Raw genomic sequence first — 20,526 nt, 5'->3', positions numbered from 1 at the left:
AGAAGGTCGAAACGTTGTTCGCTCTTCTGTGTAAAATATTTTCTCAACCCAAACGAGCAGTTTTTGCATATATATTTCTCTACAAGTGAGTTTTCTCGATATCACTGAAAATAAAACTTTTTTTTTTAAATTTTACTCTGTAGATTTCTAGTCAATTCTAAAATAATTGCAACAACGTTTTGTTTATTCTTATCCTACGAAATTGTAGTCAGTCATCAGTATCGACGATTTTCTTTTTCTTTCAACCTTATCCTATGAATGTCTATCTGATCATCAGTATCGAAGAAAACATTTTATTTTATTAATCTTATCATACTGATTTTTCGTCAGTAATGAATAAGGAGTAAAATATTTTCATTTTCAAAAATCATAGAACAATATAATACTTATTTTTTTTCTTTTAGCTGTTAATGCATCTATGACACAATTCTTTCTGTGACTTGTCATAAAATATATTTAACCAGTAAGTAAATTCAAAACGAAACTATTAAAACATACTATTGCAACCGATAGCGCATGCAATGAGAAAATTCAACAATAGGAGTAACCATAATATGTATTAGAAATTTTAACATTTTTTTTAATCACAAGTTTAATAAAAAAAAGTTTTGGATTGGATTCTTCAGTGACAATACAACCAATACCGTCATTGCAATCAATTTCGTCTGTTTTAGAAAACTACAGAAAGATTAAAAACTGAAAACAATATTAGTGAGATAACCGTATTTTGAAAAGTATAGTTGTATAGTGTTTAGAAAAATATAAATATTTCTTTTTGTTGAAATTTATTTCAAGCAAGTGTGAATTAACGTTTATAAAACGATCGATTTCATGAAATCAGTGGTTTGTGTTATCCCTTTTTTCCGTTAGATGGCGATTTAAGTCCAAAGAAATTAAATATAATTGCGCTCTAATTAAAGTCTTCTGGTGAGGTAGCAGTAAGTTTACTGATTCACAACGCTAAGGTTCAGAGTTTGATTCTCCGCAGTGGAAACAGCAGGCTGTCTTATATGACTCTGCTCTATAAACGAATAAACAGCGTAATATTTGCATCACGAGTTCAGGACTTGCATCCGCGATGACGAGAAAACCCATTTGTAGAGAAAAATATATAGGTAAAAAGGCTGGTATGGGTAGGTTGCATCGCTAAAATCTTGGGTACGATACCCAGCGACCGACTGTAGGTAGATAGAACATTGTGTATCTGTTTGTTTAATCAACAACAAACAAGTGTTTGTGAAACGCCTACCTTTTATTATAATGCAATAACTATAAAAACTTTCCTTTGCTTGATTCATAGATATTCAGAAGGTTCACTCTGTTATGTTAAAATAATTTTGAATATGCAAATCATCGAGTCACCGAATAAACGCGTCTGATATCAAGTCCAGAAGGAAGGGAAAAGGGTATCAGAATTACAAAATCAGATTATTTGGCTCTGTGTATGTAGTTTTGCTTCGTTTAACGAAAACTATTTATATGTTCAGATCAAAAATATGCTCGGGCATTTACGTGATGAAATCTGAAAACAAAGGAATGTGAATCAGCTTAAATGCCAAGACTATTCACAAAGAGACCTACAAAAAGTCTTATCCCAGGAATGATAAACAAAGTAAGGTGTCTTGTTACAGGTGATAATCCAAGAACATGAAGATTGTGGCAAAAGACATCCACGTGTTCCAGATAAAAGCACACAATGTAATCAAGAAGGATCTTCATTTGGAAATGAGGTTAAGAAAGCAGTGGTTATAAAAATAAGACTTATATCTCCCGTTCAGCCGTTGCTGATGTAGCCAGAGAATGTGTATTCATGCTATTCGTTCTTCTAGATATAATGATGATATACTTATTACTAATTATTAAGGTTTTCTTGAAATAGAAAAATAAATGTATCTGCCAGAACTCACTCTGGAAGAAAAGTATTTCACTAAAAACAAAGCATACTACCTGGACTAGATATCAAAATTGTTAATCAAGCACTTGCAAATTCATAGACTGCAAATGAACGAACACATCCAACTTTGAAATTATGAATTTTATTTTCCAAATAGAAATAGTTCAAATATTTTGTGTTACTACGCCTATTGCTCGCAACTAATTAGATAGAGCAGAAATTATTTTTCATTAGAAAACTTCGTATGCAGATCTCGTAAATTTACTTTAATTATTCATAAATGTGATTTCTTCTATCGTACGCTAAAAACAAAAATTCGTTCAATTTTACCAGAACTTCAACAATACTCCTGCCAGTAATTGTGGGTTTACAAGTTTTATAAAATATTACAACATTTGCAAAACTTTCGCGTCTACAATTTAATATCTTTGTAAATTGTTTATGGTAGTAATAAAACCACCTAAGTGTGTTGGCATGTGTGTGTGTTTTCATTTAGAAAAGGCCTGGCATGGCCTAGCGCGTTAAGGCGTGCGCTTCGTAATCTGAGGGTCGCGGGTTCGCGCCCGATTCGCGCCAAACATGCTCGCCCTTTCAGCCGTGGGGGCGTTATAAAGTTACGGTCAATCCCACTTTTAGTTGGTAAAAGAGTAGCCCAAGAGTTGGCGGTGGGTGGTGATGACTAGCTGCCTTCTCTCTAGTCTTACACTGCTAAACTAGGGACGGCTAGCACAGATAGCCCTCGAGTAGCTTTGTGCGAAATTCCAAAACAAACAAACAAACAATCATTTAGAAAAGCCACCCCGGGCTATCTGCTGAGTCCACCGATAGTGTCGGCAACCATTGTTTTTTTCCTGTAAGTGTAAGCTCGCACAACACATACATATAATATCAGTTTCATTAATAGTAAAACACAACGTTTTTAGTTGCGTTTCATTAGTTTTCTCTATTTACTTCATTTGCCATATTTACGCTTATTGTATCTTCGCTTTCTAAGCTTTATTGTCGTCATTTAACTTTCTCGAATCTTATCGATTTATTCTGCGTCATTTACAAAAGATTTAACCGTATTTATTACTTCCTTTTGCTCGATACACGAGACTTGTTAAGCGGCAGAGGTCAGTTAAAATCGGATTAGTTGTGTTACACACTCGTTATAGTGTTTAATATATTGTGTTAATTGAAAAACCATTATTCTAGCTATTTATTGCATTATTCAGGTTATCAGTTACATTCTTATTTATTATATCTTTATAAATATTCATTTCTGGCTGAGCAATTACTACTGTCCTGACAAACAATAATAGATGCGTAACACTTTATCTCAGATACCCGTTTCTCATAAAGTTACACTATCGGAGTCGTTGGATGGGTTTTTATTGAGCGTGATTTTAGAACTATCATTTTTCTATACAATAGAATAGTGTATTGTGTATTATAATCTCGATTGCTTAGGTTCAACACGAATAACCTAAATTCTAGAGATTGTACAACCTATTGTACTTAAGAAGGTAGGGCAATCAATACAATTACACTGTAAACGTACAGCAAACTACTAAAAGTCATTTCTACCATTAACAGAATTCTAATGAGCATTAACTTAGTTTTAAAACTTAAATCTAAGTAACGAAATAAAAAAGAGCAAATGTATATGCCAACTGGGCGTGGTTTAGCTGTTAGCTTGCTTAAACTGTTGAATCATCGGGTTCGCGGTTCAGGTCCCTTTATAACAAAAATGCGTTCTGCATTTTAACGTGTTGATTACGCTATAAAACAAAATTCATTTGAACAAGAACTGGCGGAAGATACTGTAGACTAGACACCTTCCTTCTGCTCTATCATGTATAATTAAAGAAATCTATGAGTATCTAGTTTTTTTTTAGCTTTGTGTGAAATCTTAAAACAAAGAAACAAATAAACAAGAACTAAGTAGCTGAATGAGACAAATATTAATATTCGTATCCTTCGTTTAGAGCACTTTCCATTAGCGCGATTTTGTTTGAAGGGGGTTTTCATATTAGGGAATAATATTTTATTAACATAACCAGTCACGATAGCAATTTACGATTTAGTGCGGTTTTGAAATAGAAAATGAGACTTTCCAACGCTTGCGTGAAATGCCCTATATTCTTAGTTTCTTTCCTGGCCACATCGTAGTAGCATCGTTCTATGCAGTGACATACTCTTGCTTTCAGGTTTATTTAATGCTGCGTATGCGTATCTGGAGGTGTAAAAGGCAAATTAAAAGTTTAAGGGGAGATAAAGTTTATTTGACCAAGCGCCGAGAGGGGACGTGCGCCACAGAAGTACTCATTACGGCCAAGGTTTGAGTCTCACTTTTAGGGCCCTGGTGGCTCTTGAGCTCTGGAGTAAATTTTATGCATTCTCCAGCTTTTCTTGAGAGTAATTTTTCTCATTTTGAAGGACAGATTGAAAAAAGGGAGGACTGATCCTCCTCGATTCTTACACCACTGTTCTTAATGATTAAGTATCTGATTAATATCGAAAAATTCGCTAGAAAGTTTCCATGTTCAAAAAATTTTCATTAGATGTAATGATATAGAAAATGAATTTTCTTTTAATGCGTTTTTGAATAGCACAGAATTTTTCAGGAACGCGTTAACGGCACTAAACGGGAGTAAAAAGAGTTGATGTGATTTCTGAATATTATTTGCAATTATGTATTTGTTGTATCTTAAAACCCTTAAATGGATATACTAATAGTGAAGAACATTTTACCTTAGAAATGATATATATATATATATATACTGTTTGTTTTTTTTAATTTCGCGCAGAGATACACGAGAACTATCTATTGTATCCGTCTCTAACTAAGAAGCGTAAGACTAGAGTCATCATTACCCACTGCGAACTCTTGGGCTACTTCTATTGCCAAGGGCTAGTAGGATTAAGTGTTATATTACAATTCCCCCCGCCGTTGGTGAAAGAGCGAGTATGTGTGACAGGGATTCGAACTCGCGACCATCAGATTACGAGTCGAGCAACCTAACCACCAGTCCATGTCGGGCCTAGGAATGATAAGTGAAGAAGTAAGTATTTTTTTGATAGTTTAACATTTTAAAACATCATTTTCAAAATAGGCAGATTTAACCTTCTTTGGGCTTAGAGTTAGCGGTTTGAGTTATTAATAAAATTTGCATAGAAATCGAACTAATTGAAAAACTTTTCGAGCATCGTATTATCACACTATGTTTCATCATCCAACGTCTTCAAATATCTAAGTGCTTAACTCACACACGTGACCTATCTGATTCAAGTAATTCGTAACGTATAACTTTAACTGACAGAAAATTTTGCGACGTCTTAGAGCGTCACGTGTTATATTGTTCTGTTGGTGACCCCAATAAATGCAGTCTGACTTTCCCGTATACTGAATGTGATTTCTTTCAATTATTTTCGCAGAAGTTCAAACCTTCTTTCAAGAGTTTGCATGACTAACGGGTTTATGATTATTGAAAATCCGTAATAATGTTTCCGAGTGTTAAAACACAGAAAATATCGCAATTATGTTCTTGTTTAGGATACAAGAACTCGTATTACTATGAATTCAGTTTAAATCCCGACCAAAATTGTAGTGTAGCAGAAGCACGAGCGATTTAAACGCTATCTGCTTATTTTCAGAAATCTGTGAATGAAGACGGATACAAATAAAAGTTTACAGTTTAAAAGTTCAAGTTCGGGGATTCATTCCCACAGTAGACATACACATACAGCTCATTTCCTAACTTTATGATTAATATTCCGCAATGCAAAACTATTAATCAACCTATCATTTTTTACGATGTTTTATGATCTGAAATGTTATAATCGTCCATGTTTTCTTCAAAATCAAGCAAAACAATATTGAAATATTCAGTCTTATAAGGTTTGCCCCCAGCTAGTACAGCGGTAAGTTTACAGATTTACAAATTGAGGAATTCGATTCCCCTCAATGGGCTCAACAGATAGCCCGATGTGGCTTTGCTATAAGAAAAAACACACACACTCTTTACGAAGTTCTCGAATGACAAAATTTGTTTTCATGTTATTTTGATTTTACTTTATATACTTTTTATTATCTATTTTAAAATTTCATTTGTTTGTATTTTATTAGTGAAATACAAAATTCCTTTCCAATTATGATCACAGTGCAGCTTTAAATAAACCTGAGTTCTGTATGTGTGTGTTTTCTTATAACAAAGCCACATCGGGCTATCTACTGTGTTTACTGAGAGGAATCGAACACCTGATTTTAGTGTTGTAAATTCGCAGATTAATCACTGTCGAAGAACCTGAGTTTTGTGTATTTCTGTTGAAAAATTGTTCCATTAAAATACGTCAAATACTTATATATACATATGAATAAAAAGTTGAAGATTTTCTAAGCAGTGGTTGGTTATGTTATATTGAAACTATTGGAAGCCTTACCGTGTCGTTACACTTCATGTCACTACTTCAGTCCTGGTATACCTGACAGCTGTGTACCTTGATAATAATCCCGTGGAGTATTCCACAACACAAAAAAAATTGTTGTCTATAAAGTACATCCTTCCTCTCTGCATATTTTACATAAGTCGTCTAATTAATGATAAGAGCAATGTCCCAACGCCCATTTCAATAGTACGATCGCACAGAAATACAGATGCGCTGTGTTCAGCAACTCGACTGATATATCTTCATTTAGAATAACAAGAATACTTATTTCATTCTCTAGGTGCTTGAGATATACTACGGTTGAACAGATATGTCCTGGAAGCAGCTTGTACACACCTGACTTGTGTTGCTTTTCCGGACGGAGATCTTTCTTAATTATGTTGTGTACTGTTGCCCGGGTCACATGGACTACTTTCTCTGCACACAAGTGTATTCTTTGCTTCTAACCTGTTACAAAACGTTAAGCTTTGCTTGTTAGGGTTGGAGTGCAGTATGTTACAGGTCTTTCTTTGGGTGGTCTTAGGTCCCAAAACAATCCATATTCTTTTGTTTTCCAATGCCAATAAGTAAATATTACAAGTTCTCGATCTGAAAACATTTTCCAAACTTTCCAAAAGCTGTCAAATTTTGGTGGCAACACATTACCTAAATGACGTCAACTAATTTCAAAATGAAGTACTGATATATAACGCTCAACAGCAACTTTATATCGGCTGAAGTTGTTATTGTGCATTTGATTTACATATTCCAAGTCATATGAATACAATATATTCATCTCTCTGTATAAACTGCACTTTTATTATACACAAGTTATATTCATATGAGTAGTTAATTTCAAAATTATAAAACAGAAAACCTCCAGCTTTTCAAGGGAATAAAAATCATAACATATCTTATTTAATTACTAACAGATACATAAATGAAAACTAAGTTCGGCTAAAGAAGGCTTAGTACCTCCTGAAACTGATTTTGATTGATTGAAGATTTGTAGAGAAAGAGGTTATGACCTACAGACGTTGAGTTCAATGGCATTTCTCCGTCTTCAAGAAAAGTTGCAAGTGTGCTACTGTCGTCAGGGATTTCTTGGGAACGACTATTTCTGAATGGGTAGTCGTGAACAAGATTCGATCCTGGGTCCTTCTGCTAGAGAGGCTGTTGTGTTTTCTGTACTCGTCTTCCCGTTATTAACTGTGTTATTTGCTTATTTTCAAGACGGTATCCAGGTTTTGTTGAGTTCTGTCGCTAGATTAACTGAACTTGTTATCGATGAGGTGGATGTACATGACTTCGTTTATATATTTCGTTTTATCGATAGTTGTTTATATCCTGCTGTTTTGATATTATTCTAGTTTCTTGTATGTTTTTCACGATCCTTTGTGCTACTTCAAACTGCTCACTGATCAGTATTACGGAGTACTGTGCCCTTCTCAATTTTAATCGTGGTTGGTCTTTTCGTTTCATTAATTTATTGGAAACCACATTCATAAAGGATGTTTTAGATGTTACTTTGGCTCTCCATTTGGTAACTACTAACTAAAATCGTATTTTATTGTAGGAGGAACTCCTGAATGCTGTCAGACTCTATGATGTTTATATGTCCTCTTCACCCAGCGATGTTTTTCTTCACTCGTCTTAATGTATTGTACATTCAAAATCTTGTTCACTTTAAAACTGATGAATCTTATGATGCTAATCTTTATGTTTTTGAGGTGAGTTGATGTAGTGTCAAAGTAAAATATGTCTGGAAGTGGAACTTTTGTTTTCATCGTGAATTGTGTCGCGAGATGTTTTCTGTTCATGAATTATTGCAACTTGTCTTTAACGTATGACCATGATACGAATGTATTACTTCATCGTCAAACTACCTGCCCCAAATACTGGGACTTGGAGCGGCTGCTTTTAGCGCGCTATCTTTGAAATTTTTCGCTTAAAAGCTACTGAGTAGTATGTTTACATTCATGTTGGAAGTAGGTTGTATCCAAACACGAGGATTCAAGTTTCATCATTGTAAAGATTCTCTAGTCTTACACTGCTAAATTAGGGACGGCTAGCGCAGATATCCCTTGAGTAGCTTTGCGCAAAATTCAAAACAAACAAACACACAGTTGTGAAGATTGCATTTGGATTCATCATGTGAGAATTCACTTATTCTCAAACAATTGCTGGAGCATTTAGAGAGTTAGAAAGACCTAGATAACCATATCACCTTCAACTATAAATGTGCACAACATAATGTAATTTCTAAATGTAACAGGCTTAAATCACTTACGAACAACCCGCATTGTCAAGACAAAGTCAGAAACGTAATAAAGCCGTACTTCAAAATAGGACTAAATAGCATTGTAAACAGACATTATATGCAAAATAACATTAACAATCTATATGAGAATATATGTAATACAACAAAAAACATAGATTCCATTAAGATACATACAAATATTTAAATATTGTACCATAATATATCCACACACACTCACATATTAAGAAAACTCACAAAAAGAAACTAAATATATTCATCAAATTTTAACACAATAAGCTTCATAAGAAATTACTAATATACTTAAATGTCAAAAAAAAAACTTATGAAAATGACCATTACATAATAATCAAGGGAAATAATCAAAGGAGTGAACTTTGCTTTGTTTTAATACGTGACAAAATACCAACTGTAGATATAACTCTACCATACTGTTTATTTTCTTCTCTATCAACAGAAAACACAATTTACAACTAACCAGAAGAGAGAAAAATCAGCATCAAATAAAGTCTGAAGTTTATAATGTCTTCTAATGTAAATCTTATGCTGATACTTAACAACAACATAACTATTCAACCAGCAAACAAAAGTAATTACAAAGTACTAATGGACAAAGAAAAATATAAATTTAAACTCGAAACTCTAATTGAAAATAGTCACTAAAAATCTGGTCAATTGCTAACACAGCGAAAAAGCAACATCACGTCAAGAATCTGCAACAAACACAGACCAACATCTAACAACCCACCACAGTACCAGCCCTCACATCTATAGTCTATCCAAAAACAACACATTAAGAATATCCTAAAATAAGTCAGAACAAAAACACACTAATATCAAACAACTTACCATAAAACCAACATCTACAGTCTATCTAAAAAAAACAGTACATCGAGAATCACCAAAACGTAGCTAGAACAACACAAGCTAACATCTTGCCAACTCGCAAATACAAAAGCAAAGTTGCTTTTCCGAAAAATATGATGAAGAAATTCATCATGTCGCTCCTTAGTGTAAGTATTTTGTGTATCTGTGATGTCACTTTTAGTTCATCATATATATGATGTGATTATGGCTTAGTGTGTTTCTCAAAGGATATTTTATTTCTAAATTTCTTCAGAGCTTCTCAAGGAAAATAGAAGATATCTGTAGAAGAATATATATTTTAAAATAAATTAAAATTAGTTTGGATTGTTTTAAATTTCGAGCAGAGCTACACGAGGGCTATCTGAGCTAGCCGTCCCTAATTTAGCAGTGTAAGACTAAAAAGAAGATTGCTAGTTATTACCACCCACCACCAACTCTTGGGTAACTCTTTTACCAACAAACAGTGGGATTGATCGTCACATTATAAAGCCCCTACGGCTGAAAGGGCAAACAGGTTTGATGTGACAGGGATTCGAACTCGGGTCCCTCGAATTATGAGTCGAGTGCCTTAACCACCTGGCCATGTTAGGCCCTACTAAAATTGGAGTCAAGTATCTGATTTACTAAACTAACGTATTTAAACATTTTTAGTTTTCCATACATTCTGCTAATGAGTATTTGTTTATTAGTTTGTTATAAAACGTAAAATTATGCAACAGAGTATTTGTACTGTGCCCAATCACTGGTATCAAAACTTGGATTTTAACGTTGTGAGCCTTCATGATTTCAACTGAGACTCCGCCAATGAAATAACAAAACAACGTACGTATATTAACCAAGCATTCAACTATCAGAGAAAATAAGAATAACCTTAATATCGTCATAACTTTACGCTAATGATTTTAACTATACCATGAAGATTGGACCCGTTCAATAACCCCACTTGTAATTAAAGAGTGTGAAGAAAAGAAAGTACCTATTTTACCCTAACACCATTATAACTGTTGTTGTTTAGTCATACGAATTTCATATTTATACATATATATTCACGATTTAGAATCTTAAAACAATTATTACTCATTCCAAAAATTAGTTAGCTTTGAGAAATAGCACTTTTTAAAGATATAATACAGCTATATCTAAAGATTCAGCAAGCCACTGTGTTATATGAAATTAAAGGGCTAAAAATGACGTCACTTTACCAAAAAATCAAATTTCCGTATTTTTATACCATTCCAGTATTAGTTTATAAAAATCTGCAACTATGAAGAAATAACATATTTAGTAATCGTATTATCTTGTAAACGAACATTTACTAATAATACAGATTAGTTAATTCTAGTTCAAAATATCCGTTATTTGTTACAGACCAAAAACATGACTATATTTTTATGAAGTTGCAAATACGTAAGACAGAAACATGAAGGTGCAGTAAGAGGCTCTCCAATAGCTTAACGGTAAACTTGAGGGCTTATAACGTTACAATTTAGATTTATTTTCACGTGGAGCATACAGAACAGATAGTTCACTCTGCACCTTTGTGCTTAACATTAAAACCCGGGCAAAATTGAGCCCAGGTTATGAAAGCCACTGACACTAAACTATAAATAAGTCAGTACTTTTCCGTTCGGTTTCACTTAAATATTGTAATTCGATTTTTAAGACTTACGTCATATCTATGGCATTGCTTAATTGTCGGGCATGATATAACATGAATAAAGAGAAAACATTTTTTGATAACCATAAATAAGAGGACTTTGTCTAAAAAGGAAATTTGGGTCACTCATGTTCATATGTAAACAGAAATACACTTCTAAGTTACCTATTTGTACAAATATTTGATCTGGAATCTAATCATCTGTTTCGACCTTCTGCTCACTGTCGAATTTATAAAACGTTGTTTAGCTAGTGTTTATCACATATCAAAATCTTTGTGGTTCAGTTGTTTAGGACACGTAAGCAACTGGTATCAATTGAACTTCTGTTCGACCTGTGGTTCTACTTCTTTACAATTACAGTTACCCAATACTTTGTTCTCATGCGTGAGATTGAAGAGATAAAACAATTAAATGCACCTGAATTACAAACTAAATAAGAATGTCTGCTTGTGGTTTCATGGAGATAAACAAGTAACAATATTAATGCTTTTTTCTAACAAGGTTTTTGGCTTTGGTGAGTAAAGTCGTCTGGTGACTGTAGTTAAATAGTACTTAGAATACGGCTAACTATGAATGTGTTGAATTTATTTGCGTAGTCATAAAACAATTATATTCACAATCTCAACAATATAAACAACAATAGCTTTCTATCAGAATATTTTACTGATTGTAAACCCTTAGGAAAACAGGTCTTAGTACCAAATCATCTCTCTCTACCTTTATTTGTTAATTCTAATATTTCTAACACTTCTTTCAAAGTTAAATAATTTTCAAACGCAGGATACACCAGTACAAGTATGCAATACGACTTCATGCCAGAAGTAGTAGAACATATTCTCTATAATAATGGTATTCACAGAAGTATGGATTCGTACGGCATTGGTAATATACTATTATATGTAGAATATATTTGCATGTCTAAAATGTGGAATTAAAAACTGAGAAGCAGATATAGTTTCTGAGTCGTCTCGATTACCACATACCCTTGGCCCGGCATCGCCAGGTGGTTAAGGTACTCGACTCGTAATATGAGGGCCGCGGGTTCGAATCTCTGTTACACCAAACATGTTCGCCCTTTCAGCCGTGAGGGCGTTATAGTATGACGGTCAATCCCACTATTCGTTGGTAAAAGAGTAGCTCAAAAGTTGGCGGTGGATGGTGATGACTAACTGCCTTCCCTCTAGTCTTACACTGCTAAATTAGGGACGGATAGCGCAGATAGCTCTCGTGTAGTTTTGCGCAAAATTACAAAAAAATCAAAACCATATACCTTCTATCGCCTATAGCCACAAGTGGGAAGATAACGTTCTTAATTAAAGCAAAACGTAGAAACGGCTACACAGCACCAATCCATTGAACGATAATTTGAATATGAAATGCTATAACTACTAGAAAGCTAAATCGCTGTCGTAAGTTAATGTCAGTCCCTGTCTATTCATTCTTATTAACATCAACATTTGATGATCAACCACATGATTTGAAATGAAAATAATTCGTTTGTGTGCTATGAGCACACACATTACTGTAGAAGCGGGTGGGTAGGTGTGGATGTTTTCTTATAGCAAAGCCACATCGGGTTATCTGCTGAGTCCACCAAAAGGAATCGAACCCCTGATTTTAGCGTTGGAAATTCGTAGATTTACCGCTGTACTAGCGGGGGACAACAATAGTAGCATCATGCACACTTCCTCTTAGTAGTTGCTTAGAAATGATTAAAGAGTTTAGAAAGCTCGAAACTATTCATAATAATGCTTGTGAAATTTTTACTTATCTGGCTGAAGTAACTGGCTATATTATTGCAAACAGTAGTTAACATGGGATGAAAATGCTTCTAAATCAATAGTGTAGATGTTTGACATCTGAATAAGGCAAACTACCATTCCAACTACAAACAGGTGGCCAGTAGCTGTTGATCCTGTCTCGTTTCTATCATATATAAACAGCAGTGGCTTCAACTTTGAATCAAGTGTTTCCAGTCGCAACAGGATTAGTGTCAAGCGTGTACGGTCAGTTAGAAACAGGCATCATAATGGCCCACGAAATATATTATAGCCACAACTAGACATAAAACATAAGACATAACACAACTAGACTGCAATGAGGCTAAAAACGTATTCAATCAATTAGCGACGTTTAAGGAAATAATAAATTTGCAAACTGATTTATAAGCATAATGACGTATTTAATTTTTAGGGGAACATACTACATGTTTCGACAGATGATCAATCACGTTATACAGAAACACATCTATTATCTTACGAAAAGCTGTTTCAATTTCATATTGGTCTTTCTTCTTCAGGTGTGATCATACAGCATGCAGTGGTGTGTGTGTGCGTGTGCGTGTGAAATCAAAATTGGCCGCCAAATTAGTTGCTACAGCACTTAGAGCATTGATAAGAATTTTACAACAAATATTCATTTACTAGTTATCTCTTTTTGTTGTTGTTGTTTAACTTTGGGCATGATGATACGTAAAACAGGATACACGGTTTAAATAATTAATTAAAAAATATTTGCAGTAAGATTATTATGAGTACTGTAAGTGTAGCTACCACTTTGACTGACAATGCTAATTTCATTTCTGTAAGTCGCACACTAAATTATTTTTTCATAAGGAAGGTGTTTCTGATTAGATATCACAGTTTTTTTTAATACACACAAACAATCCAAAGTGAGGAAGAAAGTGACACTCAATAATAACCAACAGACCTATACTTTACAGAACCAACCATAGTCTTTAAAATACATGGTAGTAGTTTTTAATCTTTGAAACAGTATTTACAGCTTATTTTATAGTAATGCCACGGAATCTAGATTAACATTTTCTTGTTATAACTCGCATTCATTCGATTCAATCATATCAAACATCGTTATTTACGATAAATTCCTAAGCTAATATCACGTGACGCTAAACGTTTTTAATTAGGAGAATTTGATAACGTTTAGTAAATATAGACTTAAGTTGAGAATGAATAATACCCGTTCACCCGTATGATTCTTTTGGCAACTTGAGTTTAAAACTACTAATATAGTTTGCTTGTCCTAACCATTACTTATGTACTTGCATGTGCTTTCACGCTATAGTTTTGCAGCTATGAATCAGCCTGAGGGTCGCAGGTTTGAATCCCCGTTACACCAAACATGCTCGCCCTTTCAGCCGTGGGAGGCGTTATAATGTGACTCTCAATCTCACTATTTGTTGGTAATATAGTAGCCCAAGAGTTGGCGGTGGGTGGTGATGACTAGCTGCTTTCCCTCTAGTCTTACACTGCTAAATTAGGGAAGGCTAGCGTAGATAGTCCTCGTGTAGCTTTGCACAAAATAAAAAAATTAAAAAAAACTGAATCAGCTGTCGTTACTCAGAATGACAAAAATCTAAAAACGGTCCAAATTTACTCTTAGTGAACCTGTGGTAGAGATGTTAGACCAATAGTTTCGTGACTTTTTGGAAAAATGAGTGTTTTTTGTTGAAAAGATTTATACATGTGGCTTCTATTTATACTATATTTGACACTTAATTGTAGATTGTATATATCTACCAGGGTACCAAATTTGAAAAACGCAAAATCCTTAAAAGGTGTGTAGGCAATAAAATAGAAAGAACTTCAATCAAAATTGAATATTTTATATTTCGCATATTTTTTAATGGGCTGCCTTAAAATTTCTTATGTGAAGCAAGAGTCCAGTAGGGCACATCAATTGATAATATGAACTAGTTTGGGTTAATACAGTCGGAGTTACATAAAGAGAAAAATCACTAAACTGTCATTCCTGTTCATAACACAAGTATATCCTGCAGGTTGTTTTGGCAGCACGACACAGTATAATTTCATTAAAATTAAATGTACCTTTTGTTCACACGTTGCAATATGGAAAATATTACTTACCCACGTTTAGATCAATTTCATTTTCCATAAGAAGTCTATTTGTAATAAAAAGGTGATTTCTGATTGAGTATTTCTAGTGAACAGGTGAAACATATAAAATTGTCATAATGTTGAACTACGTTCATGAAAATAAGGCTAATCCTGTCGTTTTACACCTATTTGTATATGTCATTTTGATGTAAGGCGTACACTTTTATAGTCTAAAAAGTATACGAAGTTTTAGGAAATATCTCTTATTATAAAGTAACAGTTGTTTAGGCAGTATATCAGACGTGTGCCAGTTAATGAAAACTTACACATACTTTTTTACAGAGCTTTAATTAAAGGACTTTAACTGTCTGTTCGATAAAAGGAGAATGGAGTTTTATTTTTTAAGCTGAATAATTCATCCTCAAGGAAAGCCTCGGTATAGAAGCCGAAACGTCGTCACTGTTTTATTTAACAGGCAGTTATAGTCCTCTAGTGTTCTCTGGCCAACTGCATGAGTACTCACCAACAACTGTTGGACCATCAATTTCTCATCGTTTTTTCTTACATTTGTCGGCGTTACATATGTTAAACCAAACCAAAGAAAATACAGATTAATGACAAAATAAAGATTTTTTGCTTGTTTATTTCAAAACCTTTTTACTTAAAGCAATCCAAAGGGTTATCTGCGAAAAGTTATACCTGATATAATATCTCATAGATTACAGAACGGTAATGTGTCAATAGCACCCACCTTAACATTGAAGTTACTTTTATATGACTTTCATTCTTATAAGGCCCGGTGTAACGATTTCAAATTACCCCCGATTTCAAGTTACCCCCCGGTAATATGAAATCGTTTTCAGAGTATCGGGGGAGTAACATGAAATCGATTTTAAATTACCCCCCTTGATTTCAAATTACTCCCTCTTCTAACGCCAAAATGACAAACATAATGATTGCTTTTAATATTTGTAGTGCATGTCGAGAACGTATCTAAGTACATGATAATAGGCAAAAGGCCTATTATTTCTTTTATTAAAATTGATGATTTATATAAGATAAAAAGTATTTTAAGGGCTCGCTCTCGTCAGACCACAAGGTCTACATACTGTCTTCATTCAATATATTGTAATTTAGACATATTAATTTTTTTATATTTCTTTATGCGCACTAAAATAAAAATGAGTGATTGATAGCATGAGATATAGAACATGATAAATATTCAAATTTTTACATTATTATTAATGTGTTAATTTCATTTACACACACTGAGCGCGATAAAAACGTCTAGCATCTTAACAAACCGTTAAAACGAGTCTATCGGGAAGGGGATAGTTTGAAATCAAGGGGGTAAGATGAAATCGATTTCAGACTACCTCCGGGGTTAACCTGAAATCGATTTTGTCCTACCCCCTGGTAATATGAAAACGAATTCACATTACCGGTGGTAACATTTACAGGGAGTAGTTTGAAATCGGTATGGTCCCGGGTTAAAATCCCCGTCACACCAAACATGCTCGCCCTTTTAGCCGTGGGAGTATTGTGTAATGTGACGGTCAATCCCACTATTCGTCGGTAAAAGAGTAGCCCAAATGTTGACGGTGGGTAGTGATGACTAGCTGCCTTTCCTCTTGCCTGACATGCTAAATTAGGGATGGCTAGCGCAGATAGCCCTCGAATAGCTTTTCGCGAAATTCAAAACAAACCAAACCGATCATTCTTATAGCATACTTACAGTTTCAATGTATGTAGTCTGTTTCTGAAACAACTGGATGCGAAGGAAAAACTGTGGGATACACAGAACAGGCTCGCCAAACATTGGGTCTCTCTCAACCCAGATATGTAATTTTAGCACTTATATTCCTTGAGGAAAGCGTGATAATGTTTATAAGTGAGCATAATTTTAATTTTTTTGAACAGCTTAAAATAACTATTAATACACATATTGGACGATACAGAATCATTGAGTATTAAAAATGTTGTAAAATAATTAGAAACAAATATGATAAAAACAACCATATTCACTCACATCATTTTAATTACTTGTCCAGGGAAACATCCCCAAATTAAAACAATTACTAAGCCTATTTCTTCAGTGTTCATTGAACACTATTTTATTTTTCCTGTTTTAAATTTTGATCTTGTTGATATTTAAATAGGCATATTTAGTCGATTTTTTAAAGTTTACTTATACTTAAAATAAATAAGTAATATAATAAATGTCATAATCTAACGTATATTCATGATGTATATTTTAATATTTTATTTTATTTTATTTTTATAGACGTTCTACGTCATTAAATTGGAAAGTTAGATCAAAATGGATCTCAGCAAAAAGAGTAAGTTAGAACAAGAAATTTTAATCTCGTTGTTTATGTCATTTTGACCCAAAAAATAAATGTTACTAAGGAGTATAATCATTTACTTACGTATCTTAATTGTTATTTTTTATGATATATTATCAGTGTGTATGTTCTTTTAAAGTGGTATAGTCACTACCAAGGGAGGTGCGCCATCTATTGTATCGACACAATGATAAGGCCTTAAGCCTTAAAGCCTATTTTCCACCAATCACTCTTTCATCCACCTCGGTTTCTTACTAAAATGTTTGACTCTTGAGAATCATGCCATTGATAATACTAAATCTCTTCTTTGACTTTAGATATGTTTTGAGATTTGAAAGTAGTGAAAAAAGCCGACAAATTGTGTTTCTTTCATAGATAACACTTTCTTTTGGTAGAAAAAAAATCGTTTTTTGTTACAGTGTATTTAAATATACTTGTACCATTAATAAAATGTTTAACACCATCAATAAATTACGATAAATGTTCGTAATAGCGTTTATTGCAGCTTCATGAGTAAAACGTAATTTAATTATTGATTATCATGATAATCACTCAATCACTGAAATTCGTGAATGATTGTAATATCTAATGGCGTGACTAGGATGTTGTTTCTAAGCTAAATAATATGCATCAGTGATATCTTCAGACATCAGCTCACAAAACAGGTTTTAAAGAATTGACTTAATCTCTTACTGACTGCCCTCTTTTTCTTTTTTAAAATAAAACCTATTTCTCACTCATTTGTTCTTATAACTATTCATTCTGTTTGTTTTATACTTAATTTGCTGTGAATATCCGGCCAATTCCTGTAGTCAAATTCGTATATGAGCGTTTGTGCATCCAAGTATTATAGGTTTTGCATTACATGCTACCCAAGAGTGCAGCAGAATGTTGTAGTTTTTATTTGTATTTCATATTGTTTTTCGGACCATTGTTATATTAAAATATTAACTCTAGAAATATTTCCTCCAGTGTTTTATCTAGGTACGAGATAACGAACCTTTTTCTTAAGTTCTAGGTGGGTTTAATTCCCCCAATATTTAAAGATATCTACCATCAGGCCAGGGTCACTAGACAATTCTCATTTACCATTACTGGTACATGAACCTAGCTTGCTCATTTAGTAAAAGGAAATTTGCAATAGGGCCATGGCTTTGTGCCAAACCCCTAATTCTACTTATCAGTTGGGATAGAGTTTACTGAGCTTTTCCCACCCTTGAGATTAGCTTAAAATCTGTAGCTTCCGGCCACAAGTAGTTCAAAACTGAGAAAGGTATTTTGTCAGTATTTTGATAATAGGATAATTACTAGATACTGCATTTCGATAGATAAAAGATATTTTGTAAATGTACAGGTAACACGGTACTTATCGGAGAGAATAGTTCAAGTCTGAGAAATAATGCTCAGGTAACGAGTTCATTATTTCCATTTAAAAAATAAATGAACAATAAAAGTGCCCTACTAATTTTTTTATTAGCTTGAAATATTTTGGTCTTCCAAAAATAAATTATGTAATGCAAAAGTGTTCAGACAAGAGAATATTTTGTCTTTCTTTCAATATTTTGGGGCTAATTCTTCCATGTCTTTACAGAACGTTACTTTTAACACTATGGTAATGTTTCACTGATCCCTGCTAGTAACTGAATAAACCAAAGTTATAATTCTTTAAAATTCCCTATATTTGTACCAAGGGAATGCTATAATAAGGTTTCGCCTGAATGAACATACTGATCAAATTTAGGGTCTGAAATAATTGTCATGATACCCCATGCAAAGTTTTAACTATATAGCAAAAACTAGCAAGAAGCGAGCATATGGTACTAGCATATGCAAGAAAAATAAATTTAATAGCACTACATAACTAAACCTTGATAAAGACAGTGTTCAACACTATGCATTAAGTTATGTTGTCATGTCATGGCCCAAAAGCGTAGAGAATCGTCAATAGAATAGATAGTTCGCATAAAAACTTTACGTGATGTTGGTTGGACTCTCTGACAAATTGCTGCAGACTTGAAATGCTCCCCAGATACTGTCAAGTACACCTTAGGCAATGAGACCGAGACAGGAAAATCTGAATATTAGAAAGGAAGAGGCAGAACATCTAAAGTCAATGATATTGATGTTAAATATCTTTTTTTATGCAGTCATCGGAACAGAAGAATGACTGCCATTGATCTCAAGCATGAGATAAACGACCATGTACCAAATAACAGAGAAGTGTCCAGATATAAAATCATGACAATAGAATATTTGTTTGTGTAATAGCTAATAAACCTTTACTTCGATCTTCAAATATTATCTAGAGACTGAAAATTGCCAAAAAGTATTAGAACTGGACTGTTGATGATTGGAGGAGGGTGTTATGAATAGATGAGTTTAAGTATGAAATATTTGGTTCAAAATGTAGGTTATACGTAGGTGTAAGATACCTCAACAAAGCATAAGAGAAGCAGTGTGAGGGTTTGGAGATTTTTTTGTTGAGGTGACAGAAGAGAATTGCGAAATAAATAGAATAATAGATCAGCAGAAATACCAATAGATACTGATCCGTTAGATACCTCCAGTAGTGTGCACATTATTGGTAAAGGATTTTACTTCCAAGAAGGTAATGACCTCAAATAATAATTTAATCTGTGCAGAAATTACTTAGCTAAGAAAGAAGCTGCTGGAGTTGTTCAAATGATGCAAAGGCCACCACAGAGCCCTGATCTTAACTCAACTGAGCAGATCTGGGAATTAATATATCAAAAACTTGACAGATCAAAAGTTGCTTCCAAAGACGCTTTATGGGAATCTACTAAAGACATTTGTAGTAAAATACCAAAGGACGCTTAGATTAAATATGTTGCAACAATGGCCGAAAGACTGTCTGCAGTTATTAAAGCAAAAGAGGGACACAAAATATTAACTGTTTACTGAACTGAAGCACTTCCACTGAGTTTCTGTTGTATAAAACATGAAGATTATTAACATTTTGATACTTTTTCTGTGATTTACATTATATTTTTATTTGAACGTAGCCTAAAGTTTACTTTTTGACTTTGACCTAACCTAACACTCAACTTAATTTTCCTCCCTCTATATATATGACATTTAGTAGATAATTTCACAATGAAAATTTGAACACTTTTATGTGCAAATATCTCATTGCTACTTATGCTATTGACACACGATTAGAAAATGGCACCAAACTATTGCTGTTAATACAGTATTT

General features: G+C 33.6%; 1 protein-coding gene across 2 annotated transcripts in view; it reads left to right on the top strand.

Annotated features, from left to right (window-relative positions):
* The window catches only part of LOC143237956 (paired box protein Pax-6-like), a 62,214-nt gene that overhangs the window by 2,037 nt on the left and 39,651 nt on the right, over nt 1-20,526 (top strand). The window contains exons 2-3 of one of the 2 annotated variants that reach the window (XM_076477736.1): nt 4,687-4,941; nt 17,249-17,303. In XM_076477736.1, coding sequence (XP_076333851.1) covers nt 17,285-17,303 — 19 coding nt within the window. In that variant the 5' untranslated portion in view covers nt 4,687-4,941; nt 17,249-17,284. The remainder of the gene's footprint in view (nt 1-4,686; nt 4,942-17,248; nt 17,304-20,526) is intronic. The other variant, XM_076477735.1, reaches the window with a different exon arrangement.

The sequence above is a fragment of the Tachypleus tridentatus genome, chromosome 13 (genome assembly GCF_004210375.1).
Source record: "Tachypleus tridentatus isolate NWPU-2018 chromosome 13, ASM421037v1, whole genome shotgun sequence".
Classification (NCBI taxonomy): domain Eukaryota; kingdom Metazoa; phylum Arthropoda; class Merostomata; order Xiphosura; family Limulidae; genus Tachypleus; species Tachypleus tridentatus.
This window is presented reverse-complemented; position numbering and strand designations above follow the sequence as displayed.